This window comes from Marmota monax, unplaced genomic scaffold (assembly GCF_021218885.2).
Source record: "Marmota monax isolate L192 unplaced genomic scaffold, Marmota_monax_Labrador192_F-V1.1 WCK01_AAM20220418_F8-fsc00072, whole genome shotgun sequence".
In the NCBI taxonomy this organism is placed as follows: domain Eukaryota; kingdom Metazoa; phylum Chordata; class Mammalia; order Rodentia; family Sciuridae; genus Marmota; species Marmota monax.
The window spans coordinates 9,458,788-9,481,266 of NW_026692356.1; the positions used below are offsets into that span (position 1 = coordinate 9,458,788).

A 22,479-nucleotide genomic window follows, 5' to 3' on the forward strand; every position below is an offset into this window, starting at 1 on the left:
ATCACCCTTACAATATCCTTTAGAAGATATAAGTTGAATGTTAATCATTTTGTTTTACAGTCATTATGTGAACTAGTGATTATACTGCTAGTTATATATGCAAAAGAAATGAAAACATAATGTCTACACACAAACTTATACAATAATTAATAAAATACATTAATAATTAATAGCACAGAGTAGTCACAGCATAATAGCTAAAAAGTGAACACAACACCAATGCCCATCCACTGATGAATAAAGAAAACTGTGGTATATAAACATATAATAAATTAGACCATAAAAAAAAAATGAAGTACAGCCGGACTTGGCGGCACGTGCCTACAATCCCAGTGGCTCAAGAGGCTGACAAGAGGACAGCAAGTTCAAAACCCAGTGTCAGCAATGGCGAGGTGCGAATTAGAAATCCTGTGTCTAAATAAAATACAAAATAGGGCAGGGGATATGGCTCAGTGGTTGAGTGCCCCTGAGTTCAATCCTCAGCACCCCACCCAAAATAAAACGTGAAGAGAGACAGGCTATAATACAGATAAACCTCTAAACCAGTATACTAAGTAAATGAAGTTACTCATAAAAGATCACATAATATGCGATTCTATTTATATGCATGTCATAGAGGCAAATCTATAGAGGCAGAAAGTAGACTAGTGGTTGCCTACAGCTGGTGATAGTGGAGAAAGGGAAGTCACTGTTCATTGACATGGGATTTCTTTTTTGGGTGACAAAAATGGGTCTAAAATTAATGATGGTGAATAGACTAAAAAAGCACAACCACACTGAATGGTACACTTTCTAAATGGGTGAGTTTTACAGTATGTGAATTATATCTCAATTCAAGTATTAAAAGGGGATGGTCAGCAAAAAACCAACCATAAAGCCCAATAATCCTTCTTAGTCCTGGTATCTTGACATCTTATAGCACTTAACCCTGCAAAACACCCCCCTCTCCCTTGAGATACTTCTTGTGTGAAGTTCTACTTGCCAATTCTCCACCCAATTGGCTGCTCTTAATCCTTCCTCATTCTATGGGTTTTCTTATCTCCCCACACCCTGGTCCCATTAATGATCCAAAAGTTCTGTTGTGGGCCATCTATTCTTTCTATACTATCCTAAGTAAAATCTTGGCTTCAACTAATACCCTACCGCCAAATCTGATTCTGATCCCTTCCCAAATATTTTTTACCACTTGCAAACTATGTTTTAGAAACACTTATGAAATCTCATTATCTCTCAAATTTAACTCACTAAAATACTGTTCATTTACTGAGAAAACTAGGTATAAACTCTTGGGCTAAGTACTTTATACAGTCTCATTTAATCCTCACGACAACTCTATAAAGTAATTTAATCTATTTTCCAAATAAGAAAACTGAAGACCAAAAAAAAATTCAGTGTTAATTATGTTCTTAACCATTACTTATCTCTCTTAACTCATCAGCTTCCCTACCAATCTGCTTCTCTCCTTCTGTGATTCCTTTCTACCTGTAATATCGCTATAGTATACGTTTAAAACTTTATACTTGAATTCTTCTCTCTTACTACTAACATTCCATAGTTGCCAAGTTTGGTCAGTTCTATCTATTCTCCATTCTTATTGCCATTATGATAGTTTAGAAGGGATCCTCCCATGCTAATCTTTGGTACTAAAAAACAAAACAAAAAAAAACACAACCTTTTTTTTATGCTTAAAGTTCTTATTTCTAAAGATTATAACTGGTTTGACATTAATGAAACTGGTTTTTAATATAAGTGTTTTACTATTACTATGATTCTGTAACTCTTATACTTTCTTACCAATTCTCATTAATTCAATGTTCAGATAAAGTGTAAACCCACAGGAAATTCATGTACTTTAGATCAAATTCTCTTTCAAAATAAAATAGTGATCACTTAAAAATAATAATAAAAGCATTTTATAAAATTAACTAATCTTGGGTGGAGATGCAGCTCAGTAGTAGAATACTTTCCTAGCCCTAGGTTCAATCCCAAATACCACAAAATAAAAACAAAAACAAAAACAACAGAACAAAAACCCAGTATGGAATTTAAACAAAACTCACTTCCTTTTGTAAAAGAGATTGTTTTTTCCTTACAGACTTACCTTTGGCTGGATCACCAAGAGTGGTAATAGCACTGCTACCAACACACAGTCCACGCTGACATACCAATTTGGCCTTTAAACAAAAAAAATACTACTTTTGCTTATTATTAGTCTTGGGAGAGGCAATGAAATAGTGTTATATAATCTATAAGCTTTAAAATAAGTGCAGAATCTGTTCACTGCATGCATTCATGGCACAAAGTAAGCTCACGTCCAGCAACTGTATTTTGATTAATGGTCCAAAGTTTTCCTTAAAACTTTATATTGGTGACATTTAACAAAAATATCACCAGCAAAACCAAATTAAACAAGGTCACAATTAAGTACTCCCTTGAAGGTGTCCCCCCCCCCCCAATTACAGCTTTAAATCCACTAAATTCAAAATGTCTTTATTTAGTGTAAACCCATAGCACAACTTATTTGGATTTAGATGACTAAGTTAAAAGAGATTAAATCTGCCCCTATTCTTTATAAAACATTAGCCCAACCTAGGAATTACTTTTGTATTACTTTTGGATGATAGTACTACTAGCCATACACATCTTTGGAGACATATCCTATGAAGTTTGTTCAATCCCACAATTTAGGTACAGAAAAAAGAAAAAAAAAAAAAAAACACAGATATTCAATCTTCAAAGACAGGCACGAAACAACTCTAATTAACTGGTACCCTAAAAGTATTCATCTTATCCTCAAAATCATGTAATTTTAACTTGAAAAGCCTCTAAAGAAAGTATCTGGTAAACAACTATTCATAATAGAGAAATGCCTATTCACTCCACTAAAGGGCATTTAATCCGAATTAATTCAATTTTTACCATAGTTTACAAACAAATTTAAGATAAAACTAAAGAGAAACTATAAAAAGTTGTTTAAAAAATATCATGTCAGCTTTCTTTATCATTTATACTGCCACTTAACTAAATAACAAAAAAATACCAATTAACTGGTCATCTGACAATCTCTTACCTGATTTTCAGTTTCAAATAGAAGAAACCCGTAAGTTTCTTGAAGTTCTTCCTGAGTATAGTTATTTGCTTGTTTTTGTTGATAAAAGGTTTTGTACTGTTAAAAAGAGAATAACCAAATGCAATAAATATGCTATTTTTGCTTGCAAATAAATTCTTTAAATGTCATCTGAACTCCTTCAGCTGAAAAATTAATTGAATACATTCTTTTTCTATTCCCTAAAATATAATGTTTTCTAAGTGAATATTTCCAAAGCTCTTTCACCTCATCTGAAAAATGATAGCCAAGAAGTATGAGCCTCAAATACCAAAAATGAGTCTATTTCTTTTAAATCTAAATGAAACTCACATAGTGTACACCAAGTACCTCACCTCGTTTAAGAAAATGTCATTTTTCACCAAAGTCACTTGACTGTACTGAAAACCATGCTCAGATGCAGAGTCCAAGTAAGAAGTACGGAGAACTGAAATTGCCCTCTGGAAAAGAGAGTCTGAACTCAAGGACACGGTCTCAAAAACTGTAAAACACAAATAAAAATAATGTCACTGTTTAAGATAATGAAAGGATGGGATTAAGAGGGGCATAATGAATATCACTCAATGTTACCTATTTCTTTCCTGTATAAGTAATAAATTAATGATGTACTGCAGTATAGGTACTGTATCTGTACTGTCTTAATGAATTTTTAAAAGACCATTCATGTGAGGAAAACAGCATAAATAAATTACAACTGAGGCTAAATTACTTTAATACAGGCGCTCAGATATGACCTTTCAGACCCCTTACACCTTCTGGTCTAAAGTTGAGCACTACATTGTAAATACAGTTGGCCAAAAGCAGATGTACTGGTAGGGTCAAGATGGCAATCAACAACTGCTTAGGTCAATGTTTCTAACCCTTTAGGTTTTTATTCCTTTTACCCATGTCACATTCTGATAAACCCACTCTTCCCATCCTCTCATCAAATTCCTAAGTCTGTTAGAATCCTTTTTAAGGGGTCAATTATTGCCAACTCAAACAATATTAATCATCTGTCTCTGGTATCTCCCCATCAGCAAAGAGTCATCTATAGAATATTAATTCCCATGGACTATAATTTTTTTTTCATTTTACAAAATAAAACTATTTTTTAAGGTTTTTTTTAAAAAAACATACCCATGCGCTATCCCCAGAGATTGTGATATACTCCTCCCCTGAGAAGCATGTTTCCTAATTGAGAATTACTACCTGAATCCAGTAATTTCCTTGATGATCCTGTGTGTTTTGGATTTTTTCATTTCAGCAAAAACTTAGCTTAACCATTTGCACTGTTTACTCTCTTCTGTTTGTATTCTTTTTATTCTCTTTATCAAAATCCCGGGACTTACAAACTTCTTTATAAATAAGAATGATTTATACTGCACCAGAAGTTTTGGTCAAATAGTATGAATAAATATATTAAAATGGCTTCCCACCTCTTAAAGAAAAAACTGCCAATTTCATATGTTAGAGAAGCATCCTAATTAAAATTAACTTACAAACAAAATACGTAAATTGTTACGTATTAACTAAAACCATACTACGAAGGAAATGAAAACATTTCGGTAAATTTAATTTCAACTAAACTGTCCCAATGCTTCAAGTTATTTAAAAAATCCTTTTTAAATAATCTCTCTATAGTTTCAAAATGAAAGCTGTAAATAGAATGAAAGAAAAAAGGGATGAAACATTTAAGAATTTTCAGAAGTTAGCACATCTGATCTATAGCCATCCATTCTAAGCTTTACTTTTGCTCAATCACTTTCTTCTTCAATACCAGTGCTGTAAAACATGAGGATATTCTAAGCTAGGATTCATGGCTCTGCAGCTACTTGGAAGGCTGAGGAAGATAGCTTGAGTCCAGGAGTTTGAAGCCAACCAGAAACCCCATCTCAAAAAAAAAAAAAAATAACCAAACATCAAAGATAATAGTTAAAGTAACAGTTTTTTGTATATTCACCGAGGATAAATAGGTGTGAAACAGTTGTTTACAGTGAAAAAGAAAAAAAAAAAGTAGCTTCAGAAATAAAGGTTCTGATTATCTACATCTCCAAATTCTACAAGACATTAATAGGGAGATATAAAGTTTGGGAAGTATGGAATACCATATACATTCCCATTTTTAAGCATCATAATGCACCATAATACAGTGAAAACCAAGAGGTAGTGCAAATTTTAAAAACAAATTTACTTAGCTTTTTAATACATATAGTGGCCAGAGAACACTATATTTCACATCAGTATAAGGAATACTGTTCTCAATGAAGCCTTGAGTAAAGCTAAGATTTGAAACAAATAAGGAAGAACAAGTATAAAATGATTTATTTTGTGCTTATATATTTTTATTTCTAAAACTATTTACAGTTAAAATTGCTTTCCCCTTTAGGCCAGCATTATCTGAACAGCATCATATTGATAATAAGTAATAATTTTATGGTTAGTAGAAGGAAAAGAATGTTGGAAAATCATAGCTAATCTTGAATCTTTCATAATTTCATAAAAATGACCTCAATTATACTCTCCAAAGAGCAAAAGTTTCCTGCTTTATAAATAAGAACTTTATCCAAAAAAATTATTGATGCTTTTGCTCACACAACATATTTTCACTTGAGTCTATTGCACTGAACAACATGAACACTTCGTAAATGAATGGCCTCATTTTTGCTGAGCCACATTCATGCTTTATTCAAACATTGAAAATTACAGTATTAAGTAAATGAAGAGGGGGCTTTTCTACAAAGAAACCTAAAATAACATTTAAGAAAGTAACCGAAAAGTGCCTGTGTTTAAAATATTCAAAGTATTGGGCGGGTTTAAGTGACAATAAAGTGCACACAAAGAAAGTGAGTTTAGTTCAATCACAATGGTTCTGGGAAGTGAATTTTCCTGTTGTACCTGGCTTTTGGCACATTTCTGTTATGTGTATGCTCAACCTTTAATTTTGATTTTGGACACCTCTAACTTCTAATAACAGGGATGAGAAAATAATAAACCAACTACCTGTGTGCTATATCATAGCACACTTTATATAACTTTTGGTCTGGGGATTGTAGCTCAGTGGTAGAATACTTGCCTAGCATGCACGAGGCCCTGGGTGTGAACTCTAGTACCATAAGAGAGGAGGGGAAAGGGAGAAAAAGAAAATTTGGTCTGAAAGCCAATGATGAGATAAAACTAATGACAAATTATATGTCACAGTGATTCTAACAAAAACTAGCTTATACATCTCTCCATGACCATATCTCCCCATAGAAGGACAATAACCTACATCTGTTGATAATAATGATGCCTGTAAACCTTACCTATTCTAAGTAAGCCATTTGATAATTGAAGGGAACAGTCCATTCCTTAATCATTTAATCTTAAAATATATTATATCTTTACCTTTAAGATTCTAAAAGATAGATGGTTTAAAATAAGTATATTTTTAGTTCAATTTGGCAGAATCTTAAAAAAAAAAAAACAACATGCAATGTGCAGGAATATATTTCTAAGAAATACTGGGATAAGTGGGCAGGACACACACACACACACACACACACACACACACACACACAAAGCATTCCTTAAATAAGCATCCCTAGTGGAAAAAAAAAAAAAAAAAAAAAAAATGAAGATACCCTAAAGTACCATCAACAGAGAATACTCTGCAACTATTTTTTTTAATATTTATTTTTTAGTTGTAAGTGGACACAATATCTTTATTTCAGTTTTATGTGGTGCTGAGGATTGAACCCAGGGCTTCATGTGTGCTAGGAAAGCACTCTACCACTGAGCCACAACCCCAGCATCCCCGCTCTGCAACTATTAAGAACAAAAAGATATCTATTATATACTACAGAGAAACAACATATGTTACCTGTCATTTTGGCAAAAAAGAAAAAAATACGTAAGCAAAATTAGGTATTTGAAAGTATATGGAAAAAAATATAGAAGGATGGGAAACCAAACTGTTGATACTGGTTAAATTAATAGTTACTGAAACTGGGAAGGGGACAAAAGAGGAAATTAAATTTTTTACCTAATACATATTATTCCAATTTAGGTTTTTCTTACACGAGCATGTATTACTTCCACCGTTTATAATTCTACTTTGAATTGGTAAGTAATAATTTACAGCACTTAGATTAATACACACTCTTTTCTGATAAGAACCCTGTCTCGATCTTCTCTAAGAGAGAATGTAGTTGGGAGGATGGTCTTAGTTCCTTTATATCACATATATCTCCAGAATTCTTGAGGCAGTCCTGTTCTTTGTTCATGTCATAAATGCTAAATGAAAAATAAAACAATTCATAAAGTGAATGACTCTATGATATAAACAAATGTTAAACAAGCATCTAATTTGCAAGAGGAATAAGTCTATGGTTAATTTTACTTCCTTTGAGTAGTGCTTCTATAAATTTGCACTATAAAACAGTAGCATAGTTTGAAATAATTTTCCTCCAAGAGACTAACTTTTAATGAAAAATTTGTACACAGAAATAGATTCCTGTGCTTACAGGAATCACTTTCGCCTCACTGGGGGGGAAAAAACTTTTAAAATGAAAAGCAGATCACAGAACCACATCTTTATTTTATTAAAAATAACAAAAGCAGGGCTGGGGTTGTAGCTCAGTGGTAGAACTAAGCACTCTATCGCTTGCTTAGCACCTATGAGGCATTGGGTTCAATCCCCAGCAACACATTAAAAGAGAGAGAGAGAGAGAGATGTTTTTTAGATAGTAGAAACAGTGTGAGCAAATTTACAAAATATCAAAGTCAAGTAGAACACAATGGAAAAAATCATTCCCCCCCCCAAATCAGTGAATTTGTTAAACAAAACTATTAATGGTATTATGTATCCAGTACTATGATATATCTTTTATTTATCAAGACAGAGAAATGGTCCATTGTAAATAAACAGGTTAAAAGAGCTCAGACTACAAAAGACACATGATGCAAAGAGATCAGTATTGTAAATGCGTAGGAGTCTCTAGAACATAATATAGTGAATGCATAGTGGTATACAATCAATAATCTCATGGAGGCGGAGATAAGTCAGAAAGGTCTCATAGAAGTCATTAATACTTGAAATATGAGCTATTTAAGTGATAAGCCAAAAAGGGGATGGATGAGCTTCATATGACTAATGAGGGTAAGAAGAGAGGAGGGAAAAAAAAAGAGCAAGGAGATATAAGGGTTTCAGTTTTTACCAAAGGCTTCATAGTATTGTGTTCTAAACAATTATTAGTTGAGGATTTCAATACACTTTACAAAAAGAGTAGCATGTACAACGTATCTTTTTTCCCAAAAAGATGATTAGTAGAATTGTGTGAATATATGGGAGATGTTTTAGAAATAGGTATATTGATGAAATCAATTAAGCAAATAAGGATAAATTGCTTATGTCAAGAGAGGAAAATTAAACCGGAAATGAAGAGACTAGGATTCTAGTGTGGGGCTTACCTCTAATTGTATCTGGACCGTGGTGTGAAAATTATTGTTGGCTGACTTTCCAACGATCATGCCCTTTTTTCCTTCCCTTCCCCAAGACAATAATATTTCTAAGGTATGGGTGGATCCTGTGTTTTACGAGAAGATTGAAAAAAGTTTAATTAAACTCATTGTGGTAATTCTACTCCCTTTAGCTACAGACTGTTTTAGGAATAAACCAGTAACTCAATGCTAGACAATGGGATGTAAATGAACATCCACAGACAGAATTCTGGGGAAGCTTTCTTACAAAAGGGCAAGAGGAAAAGATGCATGTTCTCCCAGCTTCCACCATGTAGTCTCAGAACCTTATTTCAAGATGTGTTGCCCTGAATCTCTTTCAACCAAGTCAGGACTGATAAGCTAACACACTGAGGATATAAGTCAACAGATAATAACCTAGATCCTTGATGAAATCCTTAAGCCCCTGAATCAACTATCTGGAGTTGCTCTATCTTTGGACTTTTTGAAACATTACTGTTTATACAATTTTCATTTGTGGCTGGAGCACACTTAACTGATGGATTTTTAAAAAGTTATTTATATTCTCTAAGGCCTCATTAATTGTCATGACCTTTCCAAGGCTCCTTTCCATTCTACCACTATGACTCTATAAACTGCCCTACTAACAAAGGTTTGTTATGCTAGAAACATTACACACAGGCACTAGGTAACTTATTATTTTTTATTTGTTGATATAAACAGAATCATATCCTATTAAGTATTTTATCAGCAAGGAAGCTACTGTTATTAATGATAATGACAGTTACCGAAGCCCGGCGCCAAGCCTGACCGGAGGAGGAAGCCCGGCCCCGCCCTGCGTGCTAGTCCGTAGGAAGCCCATCAACCCTTAAAACCCATCAAAGGGGGCGTGGCTACCAGCAAGGTTCTGCGGCTGATCCAGATATGGTATGCCTTCTATGAAACTAATGACTATATTTTTAAATAATAATTGAAACCAATATCTGTAGACTTAGAATCTAACTATAAATGTATTAATAATGAAAACTTATGCTTTGATGATGTACTGCTGATACTGGGAACTGTTAACATTGTCTTTCTCCACAAAAGAGGGATTTTGGAGCTATACAAAAACAATATAAATATATAAGGGAAAAACCATTAACACAACAGTTTCACAAAGCTAGAAAGGAACATGAGCAGTATGAAAAGACAAGGAAAGAAAGGACCACAAACAATGCAGGTCAATTCAACATTAGATGAGGTAATATCTGCAGCTGATGGAATGTCAGATAAGGAGTTCAGGATATACATGCTTCAGATGATCTGAGTCTCAAGGAAGACTATATTCAGCAAATTCAGACAATGAAAGATCACTTCGACAATGAATTACATAAACAAATCCAAGAAGCAAAAGATCAACTCTATAGGGAGATAGAGGATATTTAAAAAAAAACAAACAGAAATCCTGGAAATGCAGGAAACAATAAACCAAATTAAAAACTCAAATGAGAGTATTATCAGCAGAGTAGAACACTTAGAAAATAGAACATCAGACAACGAAGACAAAGTTTTTCAACTTGAAAAGAACATAGACAGCTCAGCGAGAATGTTAAGAAATCATGAGCAGAACATCCAAGAATTATGGGATAACATAAAAAAACCAAAACTTCAGAGTTATTGGGATACAAGAGGGTATAGAGGTCCAAACCAAAGGAATGAGCAATCTATTCAATGAAATACTACTAGAAAACTTCCCAGTCTTAAAGAATGAAAAAGAAATCCAAATACTAGAAGCCTACAGGACGCCGAATGTACAAAATCATGAGAGATCCACATCAAGATAATAATAATGAAAATGCCCAACATACAGAATAAGGAGAGAATCTTAAAAGCCACAAGAGAGAGGAAGCAGACTACATTTAGGGGTAAACCAATCAGGATAACAGCTGATCTTTCAACACAGACTCTGAAAGCTAGAAGATCCTGGAACAACATATTTCAAACGCTGAAAGAAAAAGGGTTCCAACCAAGAATCATGTATCCAGCAAAATTAAGCTTCAGGATTGAAGATGAAATAAAAATCTTCCACGATAAACAAAAGTTAAAAGAATTTGCAGCTAGAAAACCAGCTCTTCAAAACACCCTTGGCAAAACATTACAGGAAGAGAAAATGAAAAATAACAATGAAAACCAACAGCGGGAGGTAGTACAGTAGAGGAAAAACTAATCTAAGAGGAAAAACAAATCATGTTATGTCACATAAATAATCAAATATGGCTGGAAGTACAAGCCATATCTCAATAGTAACCCTAAATGTTAATGGCTTAAATGCACCAATCAAAAGACATAGGCTAGTAGACTGGATTAAAAAAAAAGATCCAACAATATGCTGCCTACAGGAGACTCATCTGATAGGAAAAGACATACACAGACTGAAGGTGAAAGGTTGGGAAAAATCATACCACTCATATGGACCTCGGAAGCAAGCAGGGGTGTCCATACTTGTATCAAATAAAATAGACTTCAAGCCAAAGTTAATCGAAAGGGATAAACAAGGACACTACATACTGCTCAAGGGAACCATACACCAACAAGACTTAACGATCATTAATATATATGCCCCAAACAATGGTGCAGCTACGTTCATCAAACAAACTTTTCTCAAGTTCAAGAGTCAAATAGACCACAACACAATAATCATGGGAGATTTTAACACACCTCTCTTACCACTGGACAGATCTTCCAAACAAAAGTTGAATAAAGAAACCACAGAGCTCAATAATACAATTAATAACTTAAGACTTAATTGATATATACAGAATATATCACCCAACATCAAGCGGATACACTTTCTTCTCAGCAGCACATGGATCCTTCTTAAAAATAGACCATATATTATGTCACAGGGCAAATCTTAGCAATTACAAAGGAGTAGAGATACTTGCTGAGAGCCACGGCCGAGTCTGTATGGCCCCTGGCATTTTGCCAACAGTATTGATTGACAGGCGAGGCATTACTATCCGCCTCTGCCGCAACTTTTGAGTTCTCGCACTATTTTGGAGTTCTCGTGGGGATTTCCGGGGATTCCCCGAGAGTTCCCATTGGCTGGGGAAGTGCAGGAGGAGGGATTTCCGGGAGAGATATTTCCGGCTGGGGGTTCCTGGACAAGCCTCGTGGGGTTCAGGAGGATTCCCTGGGAGCTGTGTGAAGTGTTTTCCTGCAGTTTAAAAATAAAGGTTGTTCCTGCTTCAGTGGCTCGTGATTTGTGCCCAGCCAGACTGTGGCAGATACTACCATGCATTTTATCTGATCATAATGGAATGAAATTGGAAATCAATAATAAAATAAGAAAGAAAAAATCCTACATCACATGGAGAATAAACAATATGCTACTGAATGAACAAAGGGTTACAGAAGACATCAAAGAGGAAATTAAAAAATTCTTAGAGGTAAATGAAAACTCAGACACAACATATCGAAATCTCTGGGACACTATGAAAGCAGTACTAAGAGGAAAATTCATTTCATGGAGTTCATTCCTTAAAAGAAGGAAAAGCCAACAAATAAATGACCTCATACTACACCTCGAAGCCTTAGAAAAAGAAGAACAAATCAGCAGCAAATACAGTAGAAGGCAAGAAATAATTAAAATCAGAGCTGAAATCAATGAAATCAAAACAAAAGAAACAATCGAAAAAATTGACAAAACTAAAAACTTTTAGTTCTTTGAAAAAATAAATAAGACTGATAGACCACTAGCCACGCTAACAAAGAGAAGAAGAGAGAGAACCCAAATTACTAGCTTACGGGATGAAAAAGGCAACATCACAACAGACAATTCAGAAATACAGAAGATAATTAGAAATTTTTTTGAAACCCTATACTCTAATAAAATAGAGGATAGTGAAGGCATCAATAAATTCCTTAAGGCATATGAGCTACCCAGATTGAGTCAGGATGATATAAATAACCTAAATAGACCAATATCAAGTGAGGAAATAGAAGAAGCCATCAAAAGACTACCAACCAAGAAAAGCCCAGGACCGGACGGATATACAGCAGAGTTTACAAGAACTTTAAAGAAGAACTAATACCAATTCTCTACAATCTATTTCAGGAGATAGAAAAAGAGGGAGCACTTCCAAATTCATTCTATGAGGCCAACATCACCCTGATTCCAAAGCCAGATAAAGACACTTCAAAGAAAGAAAACTTCACACCAATATCCCTAATGAATTTAGATGCAAAAATCCTCAATAAAACTCTGTCAAATCGGATACAAAAATATATCAAAAAGATCGTGCACCATGATCAAGTGGGATTCATCCCTGGGATGCAAGGCTGGTTCAATATACGGAAATCAATAAATGTAATTCACCACATCAATAGACTTAAAGATAAGAACCATATGATCATCGATAGATGCTGAAAAAGCATTCGACAAAATACAGCATCCCTTTATGTTCAAAACTCTAGAAAAATTAGGGATAACAGGAAATTACCTCAAAATGGTAAAAGCTAAATATGCTAAGCCTCAGGCCAGCATCATTCTAAATGAAGAAAAATTGAAGGCATTCTCTTTAAAATCTGGAACAAGACAGGGATGCCCTCTCTCACCACTTCTATTCATCACAGTTCTTGAAACACTAGCCAGAGCAATTAGACAGACGAAAGAAATTAAAGACATAAATATAGGAAAAGAAGAACTTAAATTAGCACTATTTGCCGATGACATGATCCTATACCTAGCAGACCCAAGAAATTCAACCAAGAAACTTCTAGAACTAGTAAATGAATTCAGCAAAGTGGCAGGATATAAAATCAATAGAATAAACCAAAGGCATTCCTGTATATCAGTGACAAATTCTCTGAAATGGAAATGAGGACAACTACTCCATTCACAATATCCTCAAAAAATAAATAAATAAATAAAATACCTGGGAATCAACTTAACAAAAGAGGTGAAAGAGCTATACAATGAAAACTACAGAACCCTGAAGAAAGAAATAGAAGAAGACCTTAGAAGATGGAAGGATTTACCTTGCTCATGGATTGGTAGAATTAATATTATTAAGATGGCCATACTACCAAAAGCACTTTACAGATTCAATGCAATTCCCATCAAAATCCCAATGACATTCCTTGCAGAAATAGAAAAAGCAATCATGAAATTCATCTGGAAAAACAAGAGACCCAGAAGAGTTAAAGTAATTCTAAGCAGGAAGAATGAAATTGGTGGTATCGCAATACCAGATTTTAAACTATACTATAGAGCAATAGTAACAAAAACAGTATGGTACTGGCACCAAAATAGGCTGGTAGACCACTGGTACAAAATAGAGGACACAGAGACAAATCCACAAAATTACAACTACCTTATATTAGACAAATGTGCTAAAACCATGCAATGGAGAAAGGATAGCATCTTCAACAAACGGTGCTGGGAGAACTGGAAATCCATATGCAACAAAATGAAATTGAATCCCTTTCTCTCACCATGCACAAAAGTCAACTCAAAATGGATCAAGGAGCTAGGAATCAGACCAGAGACTTTGCGTCTAACAGAAGATAAAGTTGGCCCTAATCTTCATCACGTGAGGGCAGGCCCCAAATTTCTTAATAAGACACCTATAGCACAAGAGTTAAACCAAGAATCAACAAATGGGACGAATTCAAACTAAAAAGTTTTTTCTCAGCAAGAGAAATAATATGCGAGTTGAATAGGGAGCCTACATCCTGGGAACAAATTTTTACCCCTCAAACATCAGATAGAGCTCTAATCTCTAGAGTATACAAAGAACTCAAAAAGTTAAACAACAAAAAAGCAAATAACCCAATCAACAAATGGGCCAAGGACTTGAACAGAAACTTCTCAGAAGAGGATATACAATCAATCAACAAATACATGAAAAAATGCTCACCATCTCTAGCAATCAGAGAAATGCAAATTAAAACTTCTCTAAGATACCATCTCACTCCACTAAGAATGGCATCCATTATGAAGTCAAACAACAATAAGTGCTGGCGAGGATGGGGGGGGGAGGTACACTCATACGTTGCTGGTGGGACTGCAAATTGGTGCAGCCAATTTGGAAAGCAGTATGGAGATTCCTTGGAAAGCTGGGAATGGAACCACCATTTGACCCAGCTATTCCCCTTCTCGGACCAAAAGACCTAAAAAGAGCATATTACAGGGACACAGCCACATCAATGTTTATAGCAGCACAATTCACAATAGCTAGACTGTGGAACCAACCTAGATGCCCTTTAATAGATGAATGGATTAAAAAAATGTGGCATTTATACACAATGGAATATTACTCAACACTAAAAAATAACAAGATCATGGCATTTGCAGGCAAATGGATGGCATTAGAGCAGATTATGCTACGTGAAGTTAGCCAATACCTAAAAAACAAATGCCGAATGTCTTCTCTGATATAAGAGGGGTGATTCAAAATGGGATAGGGAGGAAGAGCATGAAAAGACGACTACCATTAAATAGGGAAGAGAGGTGGGAGGGAAAAATAGGGAGAAGGGGAGTTAATGGAAGTTGGAAGGAGAACCTCATTGTTATACAGAATACATTTATGATGTTGTAATGAGAAAAAAAAAAAGTGTGTCACATTAGATTGGATAGAGAGAAAGGATGGGAGAGGAGGGGAAGAGTAGGGGGGATAGGAAGGGCAGCAGAATAAAATAGACAATATGATTGATGTATGTACATTCCATGTATGTATTATATGTCAAAATACATTCTGCTGTCATGTATGACTAAAAAAATTTAAATTAAAATTAAAAAAAAAAGAAAAAGAAATTATGACATTTGCCGGTAAATGGATGGAGATGGAGAATATCATGCTAAGTGAAATAAGCCAATCCCAAAAAAACCAAAGCCCAAATGTTTTCTCTGATGCTAATTCACAATGTGTGTATTGGGGGTACAGGTGTTAAGGAAGAATTGAGTTACTTTAGATAAGGTAGAAGGGAGTGAAGGGAGGGGAGGAGATATAGGGATAAGAAGAATAGTAGAATGAAACAGACATTATTACCTTATGTACATACATGACTGCCTGACCTATGTAATTCTAATACATGTACAATCAGAAAATGAGAAGTTATCCCCCATTTATGTATGATATATTAAAGTGTATAAGTGCATTCTACTGTCATGTATATCTAATCATAATAAATTTAAAAAATCTTTAAAAAAATGACTGTTACCATTTGTTGGGTGTTTGTTATATTCCAACATCATTTGCCAACCACTTTGAACTTCAGCTTTATCTTCTGGCAAAACTTTGTCTCCCAGTTAAACACATGTATACATTCTAGATATCTGTTAATGAAAAACATATTCCCCACCTACAAAATTCCCTATGCTTCTATCCCATCTCCTCATTGTCAATCCCTGTTTTGTTATATCAGTATTCAAAGTTTCACTACTTAAGTGTGTATCATCAATCATGGCTGAGTCATTCTGGGTAGTCAAGTTACTCTCTTACACCATGTTTTATTTTTCTGAATTTAAAATGGCCTCTGTTTAAATATCAGTCATCGGTCATTATTTCAATGTGTAAATTTCCCAGAGAACTAAAGATAGCCCCTTAGAGAGATGGATGAAGGGTTTTTTTGGTCTGATCTGAGCAGTTACTTTTTTCTTGGAAGCATCCTTCATGGAGCACTATATCCTCCAGCTTCAACCCATGCTTGTATGTTATGATACTACAGCTTAGCTTTATAACTTTTCTGAAGGATACAAAAATGACCTATAGATTCAACATAAAACAATCTGCAGAAAGTAATGATCCAATTCCAAAACTTGTGTAAGAATTCAAAGGATTCAGAATAGCCAAGACAATTTTGTAAAAGAACAAAAAGCTACCTAATTTCAAGAATTACTACTACAAAGTAGATAGTCAAGATAATACAAGATAATGTGGTATAAGTGTAAAGATACAGACCAATAGAACACAGAAGAGAATCTGGATACTGATTTTTAGCAACATTGAACCACAAAATTTAAACTAGAAATAGATCATACATGCATACATAAATGAGAAAACTATAAAGCCTCTACCAGAAAAAAAAAATCTCTATTGTTAGATACAAAAAGTTTTCATAGGACACAAAATTAGTGACCACAGAAGAAAAATGAATACACAAGATCTAAATAAATTTTAAAACCTTCTGATCTTCAAAAGACATAATTAAGAAACTAATTATCAGAGAAGTGCTAATTAATTTTTTTTAATTTTTAATATTTTTTAGTTTTTCGGCGGACACAACATCTTTGTTTGTATGTGGTGCTGAGGATCGAACCCGGGCCGCACACATGCCAGGCGAGCACGCTACCGCTTGAACCACATCCATAGCCCCAAGAAGTGCTAATTAAAACCACAACAAAATGGTTTTTGTTGAAATGACCAAAATTAAAAAGAATGAAAATATCAAACATTGGCAACAAGGAACAAATGGAACAGCAGTTTTTCAGTTTTGGACTACTAGGTATGATGTTGTGCTGAACTTCATTTGCAGTCCTTTTTGTGGATAAACTATGGTATATTCATATAACATAACACTATTAAGCAATAAAGAAAAAAACTTCTGATAAAGCATGAGTCTCAGAAACATTATACTGAGCAAAAGAATTCAGACACAAAGACTATACACTATAGAATTCCATTTATACAGAATTCCATTTATACAAAGTTCTAAAACCTGTAAAATTAATCTATAGAAATAAAAATGGTACCAGTGGGGACTGAGGTTGTGGCTCAGTGGTAGAATACTTGCCTAGCATGTGTGAGGCACTGGGTTCAATTCCCAGCACCACATGTAATTAAGTAAATAAAGGTCAATCAACAACTAAAAAAATTTTTTTAAAAAATGGTACCAGTGGTTGCCTATGGCAAGGACAGGGATATAAAACTGATGCAAGTGGGTAAGCACAAGAAAACTTTCTGGGGTGATAGAACAACCTTATTATCTAAAATCTCAAACTAAACTTTTAAAAAATTTTTTTCTTCTAATTTCTCGTTTTCTGAATAATTTCTTTTAAAATCAGAACCTCTTCATCTTTCATAAGTGTAATCTCTTCTAAAGATACTATATTTTGTTGAAGTTTCTTTGGTTCCCGTCAGTAAAACTATTTCTATCAAACTCTTTTTCTTTTCTACTTGTTTATTTCCTATTTGACCTCTTTAGTTAGAAACTTTTATTGAAGGACTGGTAAATCTTGGCTGTACATTTCTGTTTAGGTGTGAGACATTAAAAGCTGCCTGAAAGTTGTGGTGCTTGACAGTGTTTCTTGTCCATCATCATCTCTTACCTCAAGGTGATCTGATGGGGGAACCTACCTGTTGAATCAGATGATTTCTACAGTCCACAGCTATTAAATATTTTGCCGTGGGCTAGTCAGTTTCCCCAGAAAATAATCCTTTAATATTTTATTTAGGGGCACATAAGCTTGACTATTAGTTCTGGGAGCCACTTAGCAAAAGACAGTTGCAGATTTTCACTGTTCGGCATGGAGATTTTTACTTATTCCTAAGTGCCATTTATATGCTTCACCTCCACTTCAGCTTTTCAACCTTCTGGGTGTATGGCAGTGGAGAAAGAGAACTAGGTCATCGATGTTACTTCAGACCAAGAACCAATTCTTCTATTTCCACCCCTGTATTCCTGCCTTGAAAAGTATTTTGTGCCTCCAGTTGAGCCTTTTCCAAAAGATTACATGGCGAGAATCAGCTTGCTTCTTGTTGGCATACCTCTGTTTAGTCTTTCTAGTCTCTAATTCTTCAAATCATATTTGCCCAGCTCCTTCCTAGTTTAGCAACTATTGAATTCACATACTTTTTCCTTGCTCTCCCTCTTGAATTTATGTGCATTTATATATTCATTCTTTTACTATAATCAGAGAAAGATTTCCAAAGGGGTATATAATTGGACATGTCAAAACAGAAGTGCCTACTTAACCTAAGTCTTTTAATTTTTTGAATTAAAAAATATAGGAGCCTAGGAATATAGCTCAGTATGTTCTTTCCTAGTATGTTCAATCCTCAATTGAACATATTCAAATAAATATGCATAAACATACATAACCATCTACTATGCTAATTATTATTTTGTCATCATTTTATATTTCAACTTATATAATTTTATTTCAATTTTATTTTCTTATGTATCTACCATTGGCCTAGTTACATACCATATCTTTAGCAGATATATAATTAACTTTAAATGAATTAAAATGTATTGCATATGTAATAAAAAACTACAACAAAAAGTATAATTAATCTAAAGTAAATCTTTGATGATATTCTCTCAAAGTACATTGCCTTTTTCATAATATTATAATTTATTATAATATTTATTATTATAATTTATAATGTTATGTTTGGATCTTTAATGTCCCTGAAAAGCTCATGTGTTAGATAATACAGTAATGCTCAGAGGTGAGATGATTAGATTTTTATGAGAGCTGTAAACTCATCATGGACTAAGTCATTTGATGGGTCAGTAATCTGAATGTACTACTGGATGGTAACTGTGAGCAAGTGGGGCATGGCTGAAGGAAGCAGATCAATAGGGGTATGCCCTTGGGTCATATTTTGTCCCCAGCTTCTGGTACACACTCATACAATTTCTTTCTCTCCTTTCCTCTTTCGGTTTCCAGCTGCTAAGAGCTGACAGCCTTCCTAACCCACGCCCTTTCACCATGATATTCTGCATCACCTCAGGCCCTGAGCAAGAATCTGCAGACCAGGGACTGAATGTCTGAAACCCCGAGCCCAAAATAAACTTTCGCCCTCTAAGTTGTTCTTGTCAGGTATTTTGGTCACTATGATGAAAAGCTGATTAATATATACATAAACAACTAATGTCTTCTTCCTTACAAGTGAAAGCCTGTGACAACAGAAATCATGTGTTTTGTTTGCCATGGATTATGTAGTATTTAGTTTAATGCTAGCACATAATGGATATTTAATAAATATGTATTTGTTAAGTGAATGCAAGAATAATGTTTATGATAAATAATCTGTTCTAGAATTTGGAAATAAAGCTTCTCAATTCTTTTCACAAAGCAGTCAAATTCTAATGCTAAAACCTGACTGACAAAACATTCTAAGAGGGCTGGGGCTATAGCTCAATGGTGGAGTGCCCGCCTCGCATTTTTGAGGCACTGGGTTTGATCCTCAGCACCACATAAAAAGATATTGTGTCAACTACAACTAAAAAAATATTTTTTAAAAAAAATTCTAGGAATAAGAGAAATGGTTCACTAAATAGTAAATCAATAAACTTAACTAACCATACTTAAAACTAAGTAAAAACCACAAAAGAGCTATTGCAGTGTGAAATGAAGGAGAAGAGCTACAAGCTGCCAGGTCAAAAAGAAATTAATATACAATTATTTCCCAGCAGAAGCTTTTTCATATGTAAAGTTTTATTGCTGCACAGCATTTTTTGTGTATATTAATTTCTACTAATCTTAGAAATCTGCTTACTTAATAACACAGAAAAATGTCCTACAATAAATTTTTCAGTGGAAAGAAAAGCAGATTACAAAAGAGAAGCATTGTGTACCTATACCAACCCTTTTAACACATACCACAATTATAATAATGGTCACCTTCTGCGTAACACACATCAATAACAGATATTTTTATCTGACTATCTTCCCACCACTAGATTATTAGGTTCAAAAATACAGGCTGTTGTCCCTTTTCAATGCTGTATTCTCAGTACTTGGAACAGTGCCTGGTACACAATAAGGATTCAATAAATATTTAACGAATTAATCAGCTAGTTTCCCAGATCACATTATTTCTCTACTTAAAACCATTTGCCTAGCGAGGCCCCTGTAATCCCAGCAACTCTGGAAGGTAAGGCAAAAGGATCACAAGTTTAAGGCCAACCTAAAGACCCTGTCTCAAAATAAAAAATAAAGAGTGCTGGGGATATAGCTTAGTGGTTAAGCACCCCTGGGGTTCACTCTCTGGTACCAAAACAAAACCCTCTGCCTCTCACTGCCCTCAGAACACATGTGCTTCCTGCCATGGGCAAGTATAAATTGGTTCCTGCTTATTTCTCATACCTCACCTTGTCACACATTCCCCTGACTTACTATGATCACCCCAACTAAAGTAAGTATTTTGTTTAATGCACTCATTATAACATGCAATTTTTTTAATCAATCTATCTTCCCCTCTACAATGTAACATCCAAGAAGACAAATACTGCGTCTTGTTCACCGAAGTCCCTTAGTACCACCACTGCAGATAATAAAATACAAAGTTATCTTTGGGTGGGCCAAGTCCTTTATTGCTTTATTTTTATAGCTTAAGTATTACCTAAGATTTTAAATAAACATAAACATAAATATAATTTGTGAGAAATAAGGCTATTTTCATTTTGTGAGCACAGCTCTTAAGTAGCAGCAAGGTACAACTTCCATAAATGACAAAAAAGTAAACAGAAATAGTACTTCTCACAAAGTTAAAAAAACAGACTCATACAAAGCAATTATATTAAAAAAGCTTTAAATGAGAAATGCACGATTTGATAGTAATTTTAAAATTCATTTAAGAAATTCTCCCACGTACAAAAAAAAAATCTAAATATTTTCTGAAGTCAAGATTTAACATAGCAGATTAAACTCTGAGGTACGTCTTGCTATTATTTGAAGTGCAAAGTCCACTTGGGAGGCCATAACTACCGGAGGGAGGTCTACATACACACTATGCGGTCCTCCTTGTAGCCTACCACCACCGCACCACCCAGTGAGGACCAGCAGTAGAGGCACTTTACACACCTTCAACTCCCAAACAAACCCTAGCTACCAAACCTCGTCTGGGCGGCGTCTGGGCAGCGGAGACCTGCCTCCCGTGTGGCCCTGCCCAGGCTTCACTGGCTACCCTCTCCTGAAGATGAACTCTGGCTCCCTCGCACCCAGGCCTTAGGACAAGCCTCCACGCAGGCCACGGTAAGTCAGCAACTTGCCCTGCAGCTGAGGCGGCGGCCCCTCCCGCCCACCCAGGCCAGTGTGCCAGGCAGGACAGCCACACCGAAGGTGAGGCCATGACCCGCGCCTTTTAAAAGTCAATGCCCCTGCCCGCCTCCAGCGCAAGTCCCTGTCTCGCGTGGGGGCCACAGGCTGGTGTCAGCCCTAAACTTCTCGGGTATCCCTAGGGCCGCTCTGGGAGGGCAGTTTCCTTGAGGTTTTACAGAGAGCATTCCAGGGTCCAGCTTTCCTGAGTGTCCTGCCTGCAGGCACCCAGCAAATCCAGGGTTGATTCTGAAGTCTGTGTTCTTTTCAGTACAGTGACCTCAAAATCACTGTTCCACTGTCGGTTTATACAGCCTTGCTGCATATGGTCTCACGGGTTTTATTTAAAAAACAAAACAAAAAAAAACTCCATTGAATATGATTTTGAATGCTTCACGCATCCTTAAGAGATAGATGTTAACAGCATCTGAAATTAGGGATGGGAGCTCCTCCCTTCCACTAAACTATGCAGCCCTAACAAACACACCAAAAATAAAATACAATGGGTGTGGAAAGTGAAGTACTTGGCCTTGATCTAAGGATGTCTTCACTTCCTAGTCATTAACATTGTGCTTAAACTAAGTAACCAAGAAGTCTATATACATTTCCTAGATGTAATCAATTAGTAGAGCAAATATCATTACCATAATTGTGTTGTATACAACATTGCCTCAACCTCCAGCCCAGCAATTATGTGCTATTTAAAATAGCACATTTACTTAGGGTATTTTAGTTTAACTGGTGGAAAGAAACTGCTTTAAAAAAAAAAATTCAGATAATATTCATTGAGTAAAATGAATTTTATCTATGTACTCTTGACTTTTTCATTTAATTGCAGTTTTCCTACCCTAGGGTTTAATTAAAACATTTTTTGAATGTTTTAACATTCTCAAAATTCAAA

General features: G+C 35.0%; 1 protein-coding gene across 4 annotated transcripts in view; it reads right to left on the reverse strand.

The window, feature by feature from the left end:
- The window catches only part of Tasor2 (transcription activation suppressor family member 2), a 75,436-nt gene that overhangs the window by 41,719 nt on the left and 11,238 nt on the right, over positions 1-22,479 (reverse strand). For 3 of the 4 annotated variants that reach the window (XM_046442404.1, XM_046442402.1, XM_046442401.1), the window contains exons 3-7: positions 8,537-8,652; positions 7,227-7,360; positions 3,442-3,587; positions 3,071-3,166; positions 2,102-2,174 (exon numbers count right to left, since the gene is read on the reverse strand). In XM_046442404.1, the coding sequence (XP_046298360.1) occupies positions 2,102-2,174; positions 3,071-3,166; positions 3,442-3,587; positions 7,227-7,350 (439 nt within the window). In that variant the 5' untranslated portion in view covers positions 7,351-7,360; positions 8,537-8,652. The remainder of the gene's footprint in view (positions 1-2,101; positions 2,175-3,070; positions 3,167-3,441; positions 3,588-7,226; positions 7,361-8,536; positions 8,653-22,479) is intronic. The other variant, XM_046442403.1, reaches the window with a different exon arrangement.